The 21,022-nt window shown below is 37.3% G+C and overlaps 1 protein-coding gene across 1 annotated transcript; it reads right to left on the minus strand.

Annotated features, from left to right (window-relative positions):
* Window positions 1-161: 161 nt before the first annotated feature.
* Window positions 162-18,437, minus strand: LOC308654694 (broad substrate specificity ATP-binding cassette transporter ABCG2-like; the record flags this gene model as incomplete). The annotated part of the gene is made up of 7 exons (XM_081304367.1): window positions 18,309-18,437; window positions 14,013-14,234; window positions 9,797-9,856; window positions 9,119-9,233; window positions 8,421-8,573; window positions 5,909-6,045; window positions 162-339 (listed from the first exon to the last, which is right to left on the minus strand). Exons 2-7 carry the CDS (start codon window positions 14,213-14,215, stop codon window positions 162-164), a joined length of 846 nt encoding a protein of 281 aa, XP_081160493.1. The 5' UTR covers window positions 14,216-14,234; window positions 18,309-18,437.
* Window positions 18,438-21,022: the final 2,585 nt, after the last annotated feature.

A 21,022-nucleotide genomic window follows, 5' to 3' on the forward strand; every position in this document is an offset into this window, starting at 1 on the left:
AACACTCTCACACACATATGCTGCCATATGAAGAAAATGTTTGGCAACAAAGTGACCAAGGATGTTTTAGAGTGGTAGAACCTGAGGTAAATTTATACAAAGATCAAACAGCACTCCCATCAATACCTCTGTTCTCTCCCAGAATTCCAAGAATGAAGGATCTAGTGCATGAAAAAGTCAACCAAACCTGCTGATGCAAAATATTCCAAAGCCTTCTGTGCAGGACCTTGGTACAATAGTTTTCCTGAGGCCAATAAGGTGAGGCTGTCAAACAGCTTGAAGATGGAATACCGAGGGTGTTTAATGGTAAAGATGATTGTTGGTCCCTGCTCAGAAATCCTAAGTCAAAAGAGGGAAGATAATGAATCATTACACATCTGAACCTCGCCCTTCCTAATAAAACAGTTTATTCTTACCACTAAAACAAGAGTTCGAAGTTCAACTTCATTTTCTCTTATAGTCTTATCACCTAATCTTATGTTACCTACATGACATCTGGGGAATCTAAATTCAATATTTTTTTTTATATTTTTCTACTTGTAGTTGGACATCATACCTTTATTTATGTATCTTTTGGGTTTCTTTTTTTAGTTGTTGATAGACCTTTATTTTTTAATACATGGTGCTGATGATTTAACCCAGTGTCTCATTTATGCCAGGCAAGTGTGCTATCGCTGAGCCACAGACTCATTCCTAATTCAATGTTTTTATTAGTACTAAATTGTTAGAAATTCACTTTAATATGCAATTTAAAAATTAAACATGTCATCATTCTTTATTATTTCAACAACACTGCAACTCAAAAAAAATTCATGATGGGCTGGATATATAGCTCATCAAAAGTGCTTTCCTAGCATATGTAAGACCCTGGGTTTCATACCCAGATATGCAAAAAAAAAATCATGATTTTTGTGCACCTTAGTAATTATTATGAAAAAGTAGTAATTATTATGGGCTTTGTATCTTTAATAATAACAATTAAGGAAATTTTTTATTTGCTTATTTTGAAAGAATTGTTCATATACATTATTAATATTCTTTGTGTTCTAAACAGGATTTAACTAGGCAGCATTTATAGTCAGTTTTTTCCTTGGAAGAATTTTGCAGTGTTTATAAGTACCATAACAGCAATTAAAATACATAATCAAGATAAATAAAAAAGATGACTCTTACCAAGAAAAATAAAAAATAAAAACATTAGGCTTCTGAAAAGATGGTACATCGACAGTCTAGAAACTACTATAATGCTTATTAAAAATACAGATGCCTAGACAGTCCTCCTAGACACTGAATTAGAATTTCTGAGGATGATACAGGGAGTCCATATTATTAACAAGCTGTCCAGGCAACCTACAAGTATAATCAAGTTTGAGAAATAGTAATAGAGTAAATATTAAGACAACAGTCTGGGCTAGGGATGTGGCTCAAGCAGTAGGTAACACGCTTGCCTGGCATGCGCGGGGCTCTGGGTTCGATCCTCAGCACCATAAAAAAACAAAATAAAGATGTTGTGTTCACCAAAAACTGAAAAATTAATACTAAAAAATTCTCTCTTTCTCTTCTCTCTCTCCTTAAAAAAAAAAAGACAATAGTCATACAAATAATTCTCATTGATGATTTGTCTTCTATTGCTTTAGGATTAGTTTTCCTTTTTTCTACCTTGATAAAACAGTGAACATTCTGAAGTATGTACTCTGAGATTGCTAAATGCTTTAGAAATTACTTCATTTTAATTTTCACACTACTGTCATAAGGTAGTTTCAATATTATAATTTCATAACTTTTAACAGGAAAAGCTTAAAAGTTAAGCGAATACCCACTAAGTCAAAATTATGAAGAAGTAAGGCTATGATTCTATCTCTGGTTTAATTTGTGGTTGAAATAGTATTAAAAGGCCATTTCACATGAGTTATTACTATGGATGCAAAAAATAAAGGTAAAAATGTTCAAAGTAGATATTTAAAATATTTATGAGCCAGGTGTGGTGGTATGTGACTGTAATCTCAGCTAGGCAGGAGGTTGAGGCAGGAAGATTTCAAGTCTGAAGTTAGCCTAAACCACTTGGTGTACCTCTGTCCCAAAATAAGAAGTAAGAAGGTCACAGGATCAGTGGTAGAGCACACTGAGGTTCAATCCTGAGAGCAACAACAACAACAACAACAACAACAAAAAACTTTAGAAGACCCACTTCAATCTACAAATTTGATTAGTTTCTAGTATAGTTTAGTGCCCAAGGGTGCTTTGCCCCAAAGAGATTTGGGCAAGAAGACCAAAAATTTCAATAGAATGTTGAATAGATATAGCTAAGGGTTCCTTGTAAAGGCTAACAACCTAGGCTAAAGATGATACAAGTGGAACATCAAAAGGACTAACAGGACTCAGCTAAGAAAAGGATACTCCTGCTCAAAGAAACTCAGTGTTACAAAGCAAGAGGTGTGTTTATATATATCTGAGAGACAGTGACTTGGTATTAAATGAATAAGGTAACTAAAGAGACTATAAAAAGAGAATGACAAGCCTAAGATTGGCCCTTCTCTCAGAAACTGGAACTGTATTCAGCAGACATCATTGAGCTGGTAGACAACTAGAAGCAGGAAGCAGAATTGTATGAGAGCCCTGCTACTCAGAGTGTGATTGGATGGGCAGTGGCATTAGTATCAGTGTCGACTCTTAGAGTCCTCTAGGGAAAATCCTGGGCTCCACCTCAGACTTAAAGAAACAGAATCTACATTTTAATCAGACCCTAAGTGATGACTGTGCATAGTAGGGCTTGATCTCTGCAAGAGGCCGGATGCTTGAATGCTACCCAGTAAAACAAAAAAACATAAAGGAAATAGTTACAATATTCTGTATCAATTCATCATTGTCTAATGAACACTATCAGCAGAGCTGTAGATAATAAAAAAATTTCCTGGGTATGTTCTATAAAGGTACCCAAACTCCAGGCCCATAACCTGGCATCTTCATTTATACGTATGTTGACATCTAGAGCATAAGATATTTAAAGAAACAGCCATCTTTGCATCGTCCTGTTTTTTCTCTCCTATCAGAAACTTTCTTACGAGTGCATGGCCATCAGAGAAAGCAAGGTAAGTACTAGGGGAAGCCATAAAAGTGGTGTGTCAGGCACCTTAAAGTATGAAGTAGAGGGGTTTCCAGAGGTAGGAGACAAAGATATAGCCCAGAGCAAGTGGCAGACTGGTTGCATTAAACAATTAAATCATAGACAGACCAAGTAAGTGAATATATTAAAATAAAAGGAGTCACATCTCTCATGGTCTGAAGTGACTTGCAAAGATTGAAAGGGAAAGAACTAAAAATGACACAGAGGTATTGGACTGGAAATAAAAATAATAATATGAACTCATGGGTATCTAAATATATACTCTTATAAACAGCAATAATTATAGAAGTATGTTTACATATTTTTTTAATAATATACATACATATATACACAGAGAGAGAGACGGAGAGAGAGACAGAGAGAGAGAGACAGAGAGAGAGAGAGAGAAACAAGGACTGAAAATATTGCTCAGGTGTAGAGTAAGTGCTTAGCAAATATGAGGCCATGGGTAGGAACCCTGCCACAAACACAATAAAAACCCCACTACACACACACACACACACACACACACACACACACACATCTGTATACACACACATAAAATTCATCCAGGACCAATGTTTCCAAATAAAATAGAATATATTTCCATATTTTATATAAACACATACAGTAGGCCTAGGTACACCTACTGAAGATCTAAAAGCAAAGCCACTCCAATAGCAGTGAGCACAATAGCAACAACATTTCGTTTCTTAATATTAATTAAACCAGAACGAACCACATCCATCCACAAATAGCTAACTCAGGAAAAGTGCAACATAAACATGGAACATCACAGTGACTACAAAGTAAAGAAATGACGGAAGAATGATCAGGGAGAGGTCAAAAGTACACACAGACAATTGAAAAGCCATCCCCTAGTAAAATCAGGATCAATTTAATCATTAAAACAGTGAAGAAAAGCAGATTCCAACCCATTGCATCATACAGAAAATCAACAGGGGAAAAACTCTTCCTTAGATAAAATGTCAACAATTATGTGTTAGGCAACTACCACAAGAACAGGAGTTATTAGCTTACGCTAAAATTGGTGGGTGAGACTTTAGGAGGAACACAATCTTGGTATAATAGCCAATTATCTTCCCAGAAAAAAAATACTAATCTTCTCTAAAGAAGAAAAGTACTTTCCCTGCAGAGAAGCCCAGCAGACCCCAACATGATCAAATGAGGGAAGTTCACACCACCTATGAGACCGGAATCTGCTCATGGAACATAGGGATGGACTCAGTAGAGGGTCACCCCATGAAATCCACCAAGACTTGCAAGGGCGTGACGGACAGGAAAGGACTGTGGAACTCACACAGATTATCAAAACCAACCAAAACAGGAAAGCCAGAAAATACATGTTTCAGTGAAGAATCCCAAGCACTGCAGGAAACAGACACTGCAGGGGAAGCTGGTGACATGTGACTAGGGTCTAAGCACTGGATGGTTGTGAAGCCACCACTGTCAACTTCCTTACATGAAGGCTAGTGTAGTGGAATGTCCTTGCCTTTTGGAATTTACACTGGGGAGAATTTACCAGAGATGGAGCGTTCGGTCAGAAAAAAACTTACACAGGTGGAACACAGATGAAGGAAGAGGGGAGCAAATGCAGTAAAATAGAAGTCAGGGAATTCAGGTGAGGGAATTGGGAATTTTTTTTCTTTAAACTTTTCTTGGAACTTTCCTGTCAGTTTGAAATAATTTTTTATAATTTTAAAGAAGATGTTCAGAAATTAATCTTAAAAATTTCTCCTATTACATTCCTGCCAGTCTCCTTTCTTGATAGAAATGAATGACTTTTTCCCCATTGTTCTATTTTCCAGACCCCCACTTAGGAGTCATTACAGGCCAAGTCCATTTCCTAAGCTGATCCAGTTGGTTCCACCTTAAAAAAAAAGACCCAGAACCCATGCTTTTCTTACCACCTGACCACCAGCATCCTAGGACAGGGCCTACTTCAGCAGCTATTTCTTGGTGTCCTACATTCACCTTGGCCTCATTGTGCAGTCAATGCTGACAACTCTCAAAATATCCCTGGACCTTAGCAGCACAAAATATGTCTCACAGGGGCCAATGAGTTCTATGTAATCTGTCCCAAGCCCAACTTTACTTTACATCATTTCTAATTGGCTGAATTGTGGCCTCTCCAAAACTGAATGTAAAAGTCCTAACACCCAGCACCTCAGAATGTGGCTACCTTTGGAGAGTCTTTAAAGAAGTCCTTAAGATTAAAGAAGGTCATTAAGTGGTGACTCATCTAACTGTGTCTATTGAAGGATCCAAGAAGAAACAACTTGTAGACACTTGATCTCAACTTCCAGCTTTCAGAGCTGGAAGAATAGTAGTATCTGTTATTCAGCCCCCAGCCTGTGGTCTTGTTATTAGAGTCTAGCAGCCAACCTGCACTGGGTTCTGTCCCTCTGGCCTCTCTGATGCTCCACACACATCAAGCATCAAGCATGCTGTGCCTCAGGGCTATTGATTGCTCCTTCCAACCAGAACTCTCTGCTGACAGAAAGAGCAGGACTCACTCTGTCACAGGTCTCTCGTCACATACTTGTGGTCCTCCATGACTATCCTGTTTTTGAAAACAATTCCTCACTCCCTTCATGGCCTTTCTTCCCCAAGTTGTTCATTCATTTTTTTTATAACACTTCTTTGCTCCTTGACTATTTCTCTTTAAGAAGAAAGGAAAGAATTTTGCTCTTCACGTCTGAAACCTTGGCACACTGAACCCCTGGTACATAGAAGTGATCCAATTGTAAATAAATAAAAGAAGAGTGTTCCTACAGTATTTACCTTTTCAGGAGCAAAAGTACAGTATTTGCTGTGCTTATATGCAAACCAGTTGTTGGTCGATCCAAGAACAAGATGGGAGGATCAGCAATCAGCTCCATTGCTATACTGGTCCCTTTTTTCTCTCCTCTAGATAAAACCTAAAACACAGATTATTACATTATCAACAAGAACCACTATAGTCACCACCATAGTGAATTAACTTCATTCAGTGGTTAACTTCAGTCCTACAAGATACTCTTTCTCTATTACCCTCATTATTCTGAACAAGAAATAAATGGACACCTGAAAGAAGAAGGAGGTCTCTATTTGAACAGATAAGTACCTGAAGGCTAGGGGCAGAGGATCCAAGTGGCTGGACCTGATATGAATCTCATACTTTTAACATTCTGTATATTCCTCTCCAAGTCAAAGGTTTAAAGACAGTGAGTAACAAAACTAAAAGATATGGACCTGACACAGTGAAACCACAGTCTAAAACAGGAGAGAAAGCTAGGAGATGAAAAAGGAAAACACCTTAAGTATTCTATTAGTCTTCTAACAACAACCCCCTTCCCCCCCACACACACACACACTTCATTGCTTCTGACAAAAGTCCCTGAGTGGACTTATAAGAAAAGGGTACACTTGAAGCCAGGAGAGCTCTTGTTCTACTATACCACATAAGCACATTTTATTCCCATAAGATTTTCTAAAGTGATACCATCTACACCCTAACTCAATAAAGAATTCCCAATCAATCATTTCAGATAAAAGCAGGAGGTGGGATAGTCTGCAGGTACCTGGTTCAAACTTTTCAACCAGTCAATATTATTGTGTGTGCTGAGAGGACTAGAATAGTTCTGGGGAGAAAGGCAGTAGGGAACAATTCTCAAATGAAGAGTTTCCAAGAGAAATAATCAAACGCAACTCATAGCCCTTGATTGGGAACTTATAATAATTGAGCTTTAAAAAGACATCTGAAGACAATTTGGGAAATGTGGATGAATATGGTTTGACATAGTTGATGATATGAGGATATGATGTTACTCTTCATTTTGTTAGTTGGTAATGGCTTTGTGGTAAGGTAGGCAAATGTCCTTTTTTCCCAATGCATATAAGTATTTTGGGGTGAAATATCATACAAATTTGTATAAAATAGTTCCGTAAGACAGAGTTATAATAATTATGAGAGATATTAACAACTGAGAAATCAAGGTGAACAGTACTAGTAATTATATTAATTTCCATATAATTAACATAATAAGAGATACATACTAAACATAATGTATAATATATAAATAATACAATGTACATATTATATATAACTATTATATTAATTACCCCAAATCACATCATTATAGTAATCAGACCATCTTCTCTAGATTTCTGTTATGTTCAAAATATCATAAAAACTAAAAATATATAAAATTATTTGATACTATTAGATTATGTTAATTATAAGAAATCAAAAACAGCCTTTACATATGTTCCCCAGAAATCCAAGAAAGTAACTAAGGACAATGAGTGCTTAATGGTAAAGAACAGAGCTAAAAAAAAAAGTACCAAGCCGGAATGAGAAGATCAAATAAATAAAGAGAGCCAAGGAAAAGAAAATCAATACTCAGTAATAAAAAATAAGTAGCATCACAGGACTATTTTTCTAAATAAAACACTTCACATAAAGCCTATCAGCAAGTATAATAGGAAGCAGCAGCCAATAGGATGTTCCACCCACATTCTTCATTTTTTTAGGAGGGAAGATCAGGGGCTTCATTCAAAGACACTACATTCTAAAAAACTCATTATCACATACAGCTCCAAATATCTGCTCAGCAAACCCTCCACATGGAGCAGTAAACTGTAAAGTTCAATCATTCTCTCCATGATCCTGCAAACCCACAAAAGTTTGAGTTACTTAGTCCGTTCTATTACTCTTGCCCACAAACATACTTCTCAAACCTAAGAGCCTGGTAGATGAGTCTGGAAATAAATACTGGCAGAAAAAAAATGGGAATGAGGAGAGGATGAGGAAAAAAAAACTGCCAAAGATAAGCTATAGAAAAAATTAGTGGCAATGCAAATTAGAAGTCAGTCCTACTGTGATCAAATATAATTCTGGAAGTCAAATTACAGACAAGTTATATATACAAAGAAATAATACCTGGAACTTGTCATTTATCAATTCCAGAAATATGCCTCAAAAAAGCCATGAAACAAAGGTCCCAGGAAGAAGAGAATGTAATGAGCAGTGAAAGTCAGGAAGAGAAAAACAGGAAGAAGAAAAGTTAGTGCAAAGACATCAAATGAGCCCTGACTACAGCAATGAGACCACACTCCACTCCAGGGATTCCACCATCTTTGAGATTGTTTCTCCAGCTTCATTTCCATCTTCATGGTAGCTATGTAGTCATTTTTTCTTATAATTACAGAAAACAGACACAGATGTCATAAGAAACTTCTGATTAAGGTCACACTGTCCACACAGGGAGGTCCGCTTTCCTGGCTACAATTCTACCAGTTTTTTTCACATTACCTTGGAATCAGCCACTTCACTTAGATCTAAATCCTCAATGACCTTGTTGATCCTCTCATTTTTTTCATGATTTGTCATAGTTGTTGGAAGCCGAAGAGCTGCTGAGAACTGCAAATTTTCTCTCACTGTCAGGGTGTTCATCAGGACATTATTCTGAAGGAAAATACAATTTTCATGAGACATACTGAGTCTTTTCTTAGACTATCCCTCTAGTATATGTAACTTAATAGATGAAAATAACAAATCCAAGGAAATGCTGTAGTTAATGCTGTGTTTTCAACTCTGCTAACTACAGAGACTCCATATACAGACAGCTGCAGAGCCCAGGGAGGAATTTCAACACCCATCTGAACATCCAAGTGGAGCACAGGGAAGTATGATATGACTACTGGCAGACACATTCAAATATGTTCTCAGGAAGGAAAAGAGGCAGGAGGGCAAAAACATCAGCAGACCCTTCTGAAAATGATACAAGTAGAATTTATATCCATGTCCTACAGAGGTCATATTCCAGGTCGTCTCTGCCTTTCCACTTAACTCCACCCTCTTTCTAATAGGAAATTATGAGAAGCAGATGTAAGAAAAGTTGATTCTATGAGTATGTCACATAATCCACTGGAAGCACAATAAACTGCAAACCAAGGCACTTGCCTATACAGAAACACATGAAACCTAAAAGTAAACCAACTAATACTTACTTGAACCACATAACCTGAATGATATTTGAAATTGGCAGGTCGAGGTTCTCCATTGATCAAAACATCTCCAGATAATCCACTTAGGTCTTTCCTTGCAGCTAAAATGTTTAACAACCTACAAAAAGACAAACATGGTGAGGTTTTTTCTTCCCCTTCAATACAGGCCACCTCTCTTAGCTACTGTTAGTTCAATTCATGTTCAAGCTATAAAATTAACTAGTCAAGAGATATATGACTTAACTAAAACTTAGTATATGTGTGTTTGTGTGCTTCTGTGTGTGTGTGTGTGTGTGTGTGTGTGTATGTCTGTGTGTTTACATTCGAATCCTCACCTTCCTTTTCATTTGTGTTATAAGAAAGCACAGAAATATAAAAGTAAGGCAAATTTGGCTTATCCTACATAGACCTCCCAAAGGACCCTCCTGTCCATCTGACATTGGTGGATCCAACCCAGGAAATGTGCTCTTTTATCTAAATGTGTCTTCAATTATTCCTATGTTCCATCTCCCCACATTTAATATTATTCCCTTCTTATTCTTCCTCATTAACTCATAATACGTTTGACAGGTTTACGTCAACCACTTTATGATGCTGTATTTGTAAGACTGATAAAAGTTATTTCTAAAAGCACACTGAAACTACAAAAAGAAAGCTGATTATAATTTCTGTTATACTCACAAAGACTTCTTTTGACCTTTGGGTACCATAATGGCGTTGAGACCAGGTTTCATGATTCCACTGAAACACAAAAGCAAAAATGAATAATTATTCCATTTTAAACAAAGTTCTATTAAATTAGGATCTATGTCAAATACACTTAAGGAAATTTTATGAAATTGCATCAGATTCTCATTAACATCTCTTAATTATTTTTTTAAAAAGAAGCAGGAAATTTCTTACTGAAAATAGGTATATTCTGACTGAACAGAACTTAGTTACATTCCTACCTGTGATTTTATGCTCACATAGTGTGTCAATCATTTATATTAGACTTGCCCTTCCCCTTTCTTTCTTAATAGGAATACAATGGATGTCCTGGGAGTAGGGCAACAGACACCAGCATCTGGGAATACAGGATGGGAAGCAGTGAGAGAGTAGAGGGAGAAAGTTGTAGGCTGTGAAGTAGCTTATATGAGAAAATAAAAGAACTGACCAAATCAGTAATTACATTAAGACTATGAAGAGGCATTTTTCACTATTTTTAAATAGACTTCTTAAAAAATACATTTTTTAAACATGGAAAATGTGTGAAGAATCTACAGTGCTAGATTGGAATTGGTGCATTAATTAGAAGTAATAGGTTTTAATCTACACAATAGTTATATAAGAGTATAGATGGAAGGGTGCTGAGGAACCATCTGCCATCCACCACTCCACTTACCCCTCCTGGACAGAACCACAACCTCATGCACTTGCATAAGGGATTCAGTTTTATTTTTTTAAACAAAGTTATATATATATATATATATATATATATATATATATATATATATATATATATACACACATACATACACACACACACACACACACACACGTGTGTGTGTGTGTGTGTGTGTGTGTGTACGCATGTTCATGCATACATATATTCTCTAGGCATGTCCACTGAGGTGGTTTAATTCTAATGACACATGAATAGCAATGAGCATTCTAAACACTCAGATGATGGTTTATAAATACCATTCTCCACAATTCCACAGAATGAACATCAGCTGATTCTGGCCTAGGGTCAGTGGACAGTTTGGATTTTTTTTGTAATAGGATTAAACCTAGGGACTCATACATGATAAACAAGCACTTTATAATTGAGCTACAGCTTCAGCCTTTTTAAAGTTTTACTTTGATACAGGGTCTTTCTAAATTGTCCAGTCTGGACTTGAATTGTGATTCTGCTGTTTTGGTGTCCTGAATAACTAGGATTACAGGTATATGCCTCAACCTCAAAAGTGTATGGAACTTCTAGCTATAACAAGAAAATACTCAAAGAATGAAAGAATAAGTCAAAACAGTGAAGGAGGAAGGGAACTCAAATTGAACGGTCTCCCACTGACTAAGTTCAGACCAACAGAAGTATCAAGATAAATAACAATAATAATACATTACCACTAAGTGTTATTGAAAGAGGAATCCTTGACTATTGTCAATAGAGTAAATTAAAGAGGAAATGGTAAGTTGAAGCTTTTTCCTCTTAGTTTCATGCAAATTATGAGATAATGGAAATAAATCACCCTTTGGTAACTATCATATTTTCTGATCTAGACAGGAGTCATGAATGGGAGCTGAAGCTGATGAGTTGGAATATAATAAGGAGCAAGATTCTGGATTAATGTCAGAGCACCACCCTTCACAATAGTAATGAAGTGCAAAGAGGAAAATGGTGACACTGTGGTGAAATTTGGCAGACAGATGCATGACCAGGTGATCAATTTTAACATCACCTGGAGTGGGATGGAATTAGAAGGTACCAGTCTGGATGAGCCTGAAGAAACATGATGTGGTGAGGAGCACAGTGATGGGCAGCCCTCAGAACCATTCCTGCCTTCATTCTGAGGATACCTGTCTCCTCAGCTGCTGCCAGACAACAACTGAGTGATTACACAGGAGAGGGTCCTTCTTTATAGAAAGTAAGGCTGAAAAAGCTAGGGATAGAAAATCATCATGTGAACAGTCTGCTCTTAAATGATTCCCAAAAGACACTAGTAAAAATGAATGCAAAAAGAGACACAGTAAGGCCAGGAACAGTGGCATGTGCCTGTTATCCCAGTGGCTTGGGAGGTGGAGGCTGGAGGATATCAAGTTCAAAGCCAGTTTCAGCAATTTAGTGAGGCACTAAGCAATTCAGTGAGACTCTGTCTCTAATAAAATACAACATAGGGCTAGGGCTGTGGTTCAATGGCCAAGTGCCCCTGAGTTCATTCCCCAGTACCCACCCCCCCCCCAAGAAAGAGATACAGTGATGGCAGTAAACAGTGGAATGTAAACAGGTAAGGAGTCTAGTGAAAGGATTATGTTCATGCAGGTTTATGTTTGAAATCATTTAAAAAATAATCATTAATCTGAAAATTTCCTAAAGAGAAGAATGAATTTTCCTCACCATTATACGAATATTCATAAATCTTCAGGAATGGATAATTTTTCCCATAGTTATTAAACATTGGTAAGGAAAAGTTCAAGCGCTGTGTATGAAGACAAACTAAGCTTAAGAGAAAGTTTTTCATGAGGTATGAAAATCTTTTCAATTCTCAAGGTCAAATTTGATTTAACTTCTTCTTACAAAAGGAAAGCAAAAAAGTATCCAAAGGAAAATTGAGATTCTCACCACATTTCTTGGAATATACTTACTGTTTTGAACAGTGACTTGTGCTATCAAATACAAATAAAAAATAATATGAGTAACTCTTCCTCCATCCCATAGCCTACTAACCTGAAGTGAGCAGACAGGAGAAAGATCTGAAACACAACAACCAAAAATGGGTGTCCTTTCCCACAGATACTTACACCAGAAACACGAGAAACAAGAGTCCCTGAAATTGTAAAAATAGAAAGAACTTCAAGATTTGACTGCACTTTTATTAGCCTAAGAGCACAAAACCATGACCCCTGTCCTTTGCTGAGAGGCACAACACTGAGCCTTAAGCCCAACAAGAAGTCTTGAGCAGAGGTGACACTTAGGGTATCCCATCACTAGTCTACTTGGAGGAAAAGATAATCTAGAGGTGTTTGGGAGTGTGGCTCAGTGGTAGCAAGATGGCTCACTGTGCACAAGGCCAAGGGCTTGATTCCCAACACCAAAGTGGGCAGGGGCAGGTAAATGTACCCTCACATAAAGAATGTATTTTATATGTATTTAGCCTACACATATTCAAATCAAATTACCTTTTACCTCTTTCAACACAAAATCTGAAAGTACCAACATTTTCTTGATTATCTCACAAAACTCTTATCAGCTTTTCATAAGTCAATTCTATCTAATCATTAATAAAGGATAAAAGCTTTAGATCCACTATTCCTCTTCTTATTCACCTGGTCAGGATTTCTTAACTAACATAAGAGAGACAAGAAGCAGGCATGATAGCAGGTATTACCAGAGAAGAGTTCCAATCCTGCACAGAGCCCCTGAGCTCAGCCCATGAACCCACAGATCCTCACCATTTTTCTCTCAGGCACACCCCAATACTGTCTACCCAACCCTGTCACTTCCTTGTCTTCTGAAGGATGTTAGGCACTACTGACAGTAAAGACCACAGATGCATACAAAATGTCAAGAAAACAGGTCAAACACCTGATTATATGAGCTACAACCATACCAGGACTCTTATAACCACTTTCCCAGCCTTGGAGAGTCAGAAAAAGTTGCTTGCTTATACTAGGAGTAGTTATTTCCTCTAGTAAAAAAACAAAACAAAACAAAACAAAACAAACAAAAAATAAGAAACAAGTGTTGCCAGGGCAAATCCAAATTCATTTCCCCTCATGATTATCTCACAAAACTCTTGTCAGCTTTTTATTAGTCCATTCTATCTAATTATTAGAGGGAAGCACAGTTCTCTAGCAATCAGACAAACATTGACAACCCTAATGGCCAGCATCTGTGAGCTCATATAGATACAAGTAGCAAGAGGTTCCAAACTCACTGCCACTTTAATAATTAAATGACACATTAATTGCACAGTCATAAAAATAAACAAAACATGATGCAGTTCATAAATTCTCTTCAAAGTTTAAACTACCTGATAACTGATCCAATCATATCAGTCCTTGTTTAGCCTAAAGGAAAGAAAGCATGCATCTATATCTCTACAAAACTTGTACTCAAATGCTCACAGCAGTCTATTGGTAGTAAGCAAAGCCTATAGATCAATAAAGTGAACTTTTAAAAAATTCATGCACATACCTGATATTTGATAGTATTTCTTTCTCAACCATTCTTCGTTGGAGCAGAGAGCCACTCTTCACTTGTACTCGATAGCAGATATTATGAAAACTCAACACAGCTCCTTGGGTAATTGTCTCCTGGTCACCAGCGATCATCTCAGGGAGGTCATTGGTGTGTCTTTGTAGCATTGGGATAACAACCTGGTCATTACTGGAAGACATCTTCAGAGGTTTTGCCTTTCTGTGGAGGGAAAAGTAATAGTAAGTTGATATTCCATATAAATGAGATTGTAAACTCTAGATACCAATTCATTGAAAACAAGATGGTTTTAAACTGCGCTGCAGTGAGTAAATTCTTTTCCAATGAGCAGCCTGCATCACTATGATAAGAATAACATTAGAACCTAAAATAAGAGACAGATGAAACTTTAAATGGCTTGTACTCAAATTAGATGTCACATAAATTACAATAAGCAAAATAGTTGAGTATGAAAATTACCTACAACTCATAAAGAAGAAAAAAGACAAGCGAGCCAGGTAATTGGCAGATGCACACCTGTAAGCCCAGTTAATCTGAAGGCTGAGGCAGGAGGATTGCAATCTCAGAGGTTAACCTGGGCAACTTAGCAAGACCCTGTCTCAAAAGAAATATAAATGTACCTCAGTGGTACAGAACCCTTGGGTTCAATTCCCAGTACTTAAAAAAAAAAAAAAGGTAAGGACTGCTCCTGACTTCAAAAAGCATATTATGATACAGCTTCAGTTCAGGGACAGCCTACATGAGCATCATAATATCCCCTGTACTTTTTTTAATGTTGGAAGTGTTCATAGTGTTGTTACCAAAAAGGGCTTAGACAAGCAGACAGGGACAGGAGAATTCTCTGAATTTAAAGTCCAGACTGATTCACATATCTGGTTATTATGTACTTTCAGTCAAGTAAGAAGGTAAACTCCATTATTGTTTACAATGCAACAGATTTTATTACTAGGAAAACATTTAAATTCTAGGAAGATATCAAATTAAGTATAAAATGATTAAGTTAATTAAACCAATAGTTAAGCAGATCAAGACTTGAAAACAAAAACTGAAAAAAGAAATCAAAATTAAGAATTCAAGCCATAAGTGGTTGTGCATACCTACAGTCCTAGCTATATGATTAGGCTGAGGCAGGATCATCATGAATTCCAGGTAGCACTGGTAGTACAGTGAGACTCTGTCTCTTATAAGAAAAATAAGGGGGTGTAGCATAGTGGTAGAGTGCATGTTTGAGACCATGGGTTTGACCCCACTACAGGGGGAAAAAACATTAAGCATTCAATAGTTGAGTTTAGCTACAGTTTAAACAATGACAATGGAAGAGAATTAGTATAGTTTACTGAATTGAAGAGAATTAATAAACTTTAGTTTTCTGAATTGAAGAGAATTACATAAAAGAGGATAAGGAACACAAGGCATGATAGGAAGAGTCTGATCTACATGTAACTAGAGATGTGGGAGAGGAGGGAAAAATGAAGCAGCATCAGTCATTAAAGAAATACTGGCCATAGTTTGGAGGTTGAAGCAGGCAGACTGCATATAAGGGCAAGACCACAATTTTAAGTTTAATATGTTGGAGGCAACAGCAACTTCAGAATCCATATGAAAGATCTTTGTCATTCCCATCCCTTGACCTTCTCTCCTCAAATGATCTTGTCCTTCCGACTCTGCTTCACTATGCCTATTTCTGGCCCCCCTTGTCTAAATAATATCACATCAGTACCACTAAACAAAGAACTGGTAACTCTGGTCCCCTTTGTTTTCCAGTATAGTTATATTGATTAAAATTCCTTTACTGCTTTTTGAGATTACTTTTTCTGCCAGTTTTTAGAGACTAGTGGCTGGACCTATGTTTCTGGGACTCCACCACATTGGACCTCTCTCTGGCCTAGGACTTCAGAAACAACACTTAAAGCAAGCAAAATTATGACAAGCCATTTCAAGAAGTACAATTAGAACATGCACTGTTGCATGCATTATGGAAACACTGAGAGGGCTCTTCCATTGCCAATCCTCAGTCTCCTCTGCATCCTTGTGTGACATACACGAAAGACACAGCCCTCAAAAGTAAATGCCAGGTAAAGCTTCTCTGAAGAGACACAATGTTATCCCCTTTTTTGTCACTAAACTGTGTGACAGACCATTCTGTTTTCATTATGGCCTCCTTGGTGTAACTTTATTAAGTGCAGAGGGCCCTTGGGTCAGCCCGTGTCCATTGTAATGTGCTCCCTCATGGCAGCTTTCTGCTCTAGGTTGTGTATGATTTTGTAAACATCATATTTATGCTCAGGTCAAATGCTTCAAGGATGCTTAATGACAATAAATGCAGAAACAGATTTTGCATGCTTGTGTAATTTAATACACCTTGTTTCAAAAAGAATATGTTTCCTAAGAGAATTCCTTTATAATACCAGGACCTGGAATAAAGATGCCCAATATACATTTGTTACTATGAATCTCTATACATTTCTGAAAAAATAATCAGCAATTACATTTCCATTATTAGGTAAGAAAATAAAACAAGGTACTATTATAGATACACACACAAGCTGATATATTTACAACTTAATTTTTTGGTCATATATTTGAACACTTTTAGCATTATTTTTTTATGTATTGTAAAAGGCTGGTTAATTTTTAAAGTTAATTATTAAAACTTAACCACTCACAGAAAAATTACAAAAGGAAATTCAATAATTCTTTTACAAACCACCCAAACTTGGAGTTAAACTTCATTTCCTGTGAATAAAAAAAAAGACCCAATATATTAGTCAATGCCTTTAAAATATGTATGTGAACAAAATTCTCCTACACCTTTAAGAACTCCTATGCTCAGTAAATTTATGTCCATTCAATATCAATTCCATTTATCTTCACACACTTGGAGACAGGTAAGGATTTTACCTTAACCAACCTTCAAAAACCCACTATAATCAACTGCTCCACTACATCATTTTCTGAAAATCCATTCTGAATCGTCAGTTTGTATTTCATAGTCATTTTCAAATGAAACTGCCAGGTTCTGCACATATAATAAGGACTTAAGACTCTCCACTTGAGCCTACGAATATCCAGTTGGCAAGTAAAAGAAGGATTAAAATCTTGGAATCTCTGGATCCATGTTACATCTGTCTCCTTTACTCTCAGTCACCTTGGATTCTGGAAATGACAGACCTGACCAATAAACCCCTTGTGATGAGTGGAAACTACCCCCACACACACCACACAAAACACACATACAAATACAACTAGGAAATACCAGCTTTCTTATCTCCAACAGGTTCCCACCAGACCAATTGTGAGAATGATCATTCATGCCATAGTTTGACAAAAGCTGCCTGACTATGGATACTTCTATGTAGTTCCCCTTGTTTTAATAATCTAGACGTTCATATCAATGCCCCCAAATACAGGGTCTGGAAACACTGGTCTACTTCCCAGTATACCTATACTGATTAAACTTCCTTTCCGCTTTTCACCATTACTCTTTCATTTGATTTTGAGACAAGGGACAGAACTGATTTGCTAACTGCCCCCCACCCCACCCCCATTTCATCAGGCCTCTGGACTAGGACTGAACTCTGGTTAACAAAAACTCCCATCATCTCACTTGAGCAGCATGCTTGCTATTTTTTAACAAATCACAATATAAACCAACTTTCCTGCCAAACAAATTTGCCCAAGTTGTGTGTGCTCAGAGGCAGGGCAGTTAACAGGTCTTGACTCAAACATTGAGAGAAGTCAGCTGGATTCCAAACAGGTCCAAAGAAACAGATTCCTCTTAATATGATGCCAATCATTTTCTGCTGTGCTGTTGGATTCCTGAAGAGCTTTCCCCAAATACCCCTGGCTCCTTTCCAGGCTGCCTCCTTCCTGCAGTCTGGGACCACCATAAAAAATATGACCCCTTAAAATTAAGAGCATAGAAATTCTGAGTGGGGAAATGAGACTGGCCCACCTCCCCTTAAAAGAGGGTCTAATGCTCCTCCGCAACAGGTACAAGTGAATAAACACAGAGACCCTTTCTTTTTTTCAAGGAACCAGCCTAACACTTCATCAGAGTCATGTCTCCCTCTGGCTCCCCAGACAGCCTCCCTAAGTATTCACTTGGGGTTTTACCAGTGTAAAGTCCAGTGGGGGTTTGCGGGGCTCCCCATCCGCCAGAGTTCTGGGGACGTGGTCTGTGCAGATCCTGGACCACGCCCACAGCCACCACAGAGACCTTCACAGGACCCGGTAGTCCCCAGTGAATCTGCTGTCTTGGGGTCCGGCACTCACCACTGGAGGCGCCTGGGAAGGTGGGGGCGGCCCAGCTCAGTCCTGCGGGTGGCAAGGAAGTGGCGTGGACTCAGCTTCGCCATACCGGGATCCCGCTTCAGGGCTGGGGCGCAGGCGGCTGCTTCCCAAGAGGTGGCTCCCCAAGGCCCAGACAGTAAAAAGAAAGAGGAAGGGGTGGTGCCTCTACCAGGAAGCAGTAAGTAAGCATCAGGGGGCCTGAGAGCCCAGGTTCTGGGAGAGTGTCCCAAGATAAGGAGAGGAAGCGCTGCTGGTTGAAATAAGCCCTCACAGGGAGGGAGGAAGGGGTGCTGTCATGCATGCTGCAGGGCTGACACTTGCTGTTGGCAACGTGGAACACCCCCCTCTTCTTCACCAGTACTTCTCATTGACTAATGTACAGAACTTTTCCTGAAACTTGGTGAGGAATACATCAAATTATTAGTTTAAACCTACTAATCCTTTGATTTATGTGTGGAACTTGTTTTACAGAGTTCCTGCTAATATTTGTCCTATTTTCTTTATTTTTTCTTTTGAGGCAATAAGGATCGAACTCCGGGCTTTGAGAATCCTAGGCAAGCTGTCTAGCTCTGAGCAACAGTTTCAGCCCTCTTTGAATTTTATTTTGAGATAGGAACTTGCTAAGTTGCCTACACTGGCCTAGAATTGCAATCCTACCTCAGCCTCCTGGCTAGTTGTGATCATTGGTAAGGGCCATGGTGGCCAGCTCAGTGTGTCCTTATTATGTGTCCACCATAGACTTGTTAGAATACATTCCAGCACAGAGCAAGCAAGGAATTTATGTTTCCTGTGCAAAGTGACAGCTTCATTAAGGCCTGATACTTGACCAAAGACATCTTGGTTCTACTATCTACATCTGGTATAGTGACATGTTATAGCAATTTCATCTCCTTATTGGCCCATGGGTAATCAATCATGGGAAATAAGTTAATTTCTAATGGCTTAAGTTTATATGTTATGCTTGTTTATCCTTTTGTTAATTTTCAGAATTTATGGTTTTAAAATGCTTCTTGGTTATGTTATTTGTGGTTTGTTTTCTATTTGGGGGGATATGCTCATTTTTTTTTCTTTTTCTTTCATTCTTATTTTTGTTTGTTTTAAATTTAGAGCAACAGAAATTCATTGTCTTGAAGTTCTGGAACTAGAAGTCCAAATAAAGTGAAGGTAGGGTTATGTTCTCTCTAAAACTGTAGGGATCCTTCCTTGCCTCCATGTCACTCCCAGTGATTGCTAGCAACTCTTGGTCTCTTTGGTATGGAGCTGTATCACTCAAATTCTCTGTCTTCATGTAGAACTCTTCCTGTTTCTGTCTTCACTAGGTGCTCTCCCTACCTCTGTCTTTAAGTGGACACCCTATTATAAGCACACCTGTCCAGGTAGTTTTTAATTTTATGGATATACTGTTTTTCTCTTTGTGGCTTAGCATAGTACCATGTTTTGTAAATATTCCAGAGATACCTAAAGAAGAAACTAAGTGATCTCTTTTGATAGTAGAGACTGAATATCCCTTATTAGAAATACCTGAGACTAGAAGTGTTTCAGACTTTGGACTTTTTTAGATGTTGGTCTGTTTGCATACATATCCTGTGATATTTGGGGGATGTGACCCAAGTTCATATAATCTTTGCATGGATGTAATTTATACAATATCAATGTACAACATTTTAATAATTTCATGGATAAAACAAAATTATATTGCATGGAAATTTCCATTTGTAGTATCATACTTGCCCCTCAAAGAGTTTCAGATTTTGGAACAATTTCAGATTTAGGGACATGCATCTTGTATGAAGTTAGATGTGTATATAGTATATCACATGTTCATTTCAAACCCTTCATATGTATAGGTCATTTTTGTCTACTTTCTCTGTCAAAGATTGAGATATGTAGGGTTAAGTTTCCAACTAAAATGTAATTTTCCTATTGCTCTTCATATACAATCTGGTATTGTTTTATATATCTTAAAGCTCTGTTATTCCATATATAAAATTCATGATAATTAAATCATGTGTGTGAACCATTTATCCATATTAAATAACTTTTGTTAGATTCCATAGTCAACCTATTGAGTATAAGACTCCTTTACCCCTTTTAAGAAGCATTTCCTTCTCATATATTTTCTCAAAATTCCATTTGTCTTTAACTTTAGTTTGAGGGGGTCTTATACAAATTCTAGGGTGATTTTTTTATTTTTAACCAATATTTGGAAACTCTGTCATCAGTAAAAGTTTAAATCATTTTTATTTATACTTTAGCCAAATTTCTGTCACCTTAGTTCTTTCTTTTTTTATACTTTTACATAATTTTTATTAATTTCTTTTCTTAATTTTAATTCTTTTATTAATTTATTTTCTTTGCTCTTTCATTCATGCGATGCAATTTACACAGAGATATGAATTTATTTGTTTTTAATATTTGTATCACCATTTCCACAACAATATTAAGGATACAATAATATCTATTAACTATTTTGAAATAATACACCATGTTTTAAAGGCAGCTTTTGGTAGTTTACATGCTGGTAGTTTGATGCTCTGTGTCTTATGTTTTGTTCTGGCTTAGTTTTTGGAAAATTAGGGGTTGGTACAGGATTGCAATAACAGAAGAAAATATGTGCACATGGATACATATGTGTCCTTTAGCTGATGTATTGTAATATTCACTTTTCCTTTCTGGTCCTCACTTCAGGTTCTCTG

Source organism: Spermophilus citellus (genome assembly GCF_964194105.1).
Source record: "Spermophilus citellus genome assembly, chromosome: 8".
Classification (NCBI taxonomy): domain Eukaryota; kingdom Metazoa; phylum Chordata; class Mammalia; order Rodentia; family Sciuridae; genus Spermophilus; species Spermophilus citellus.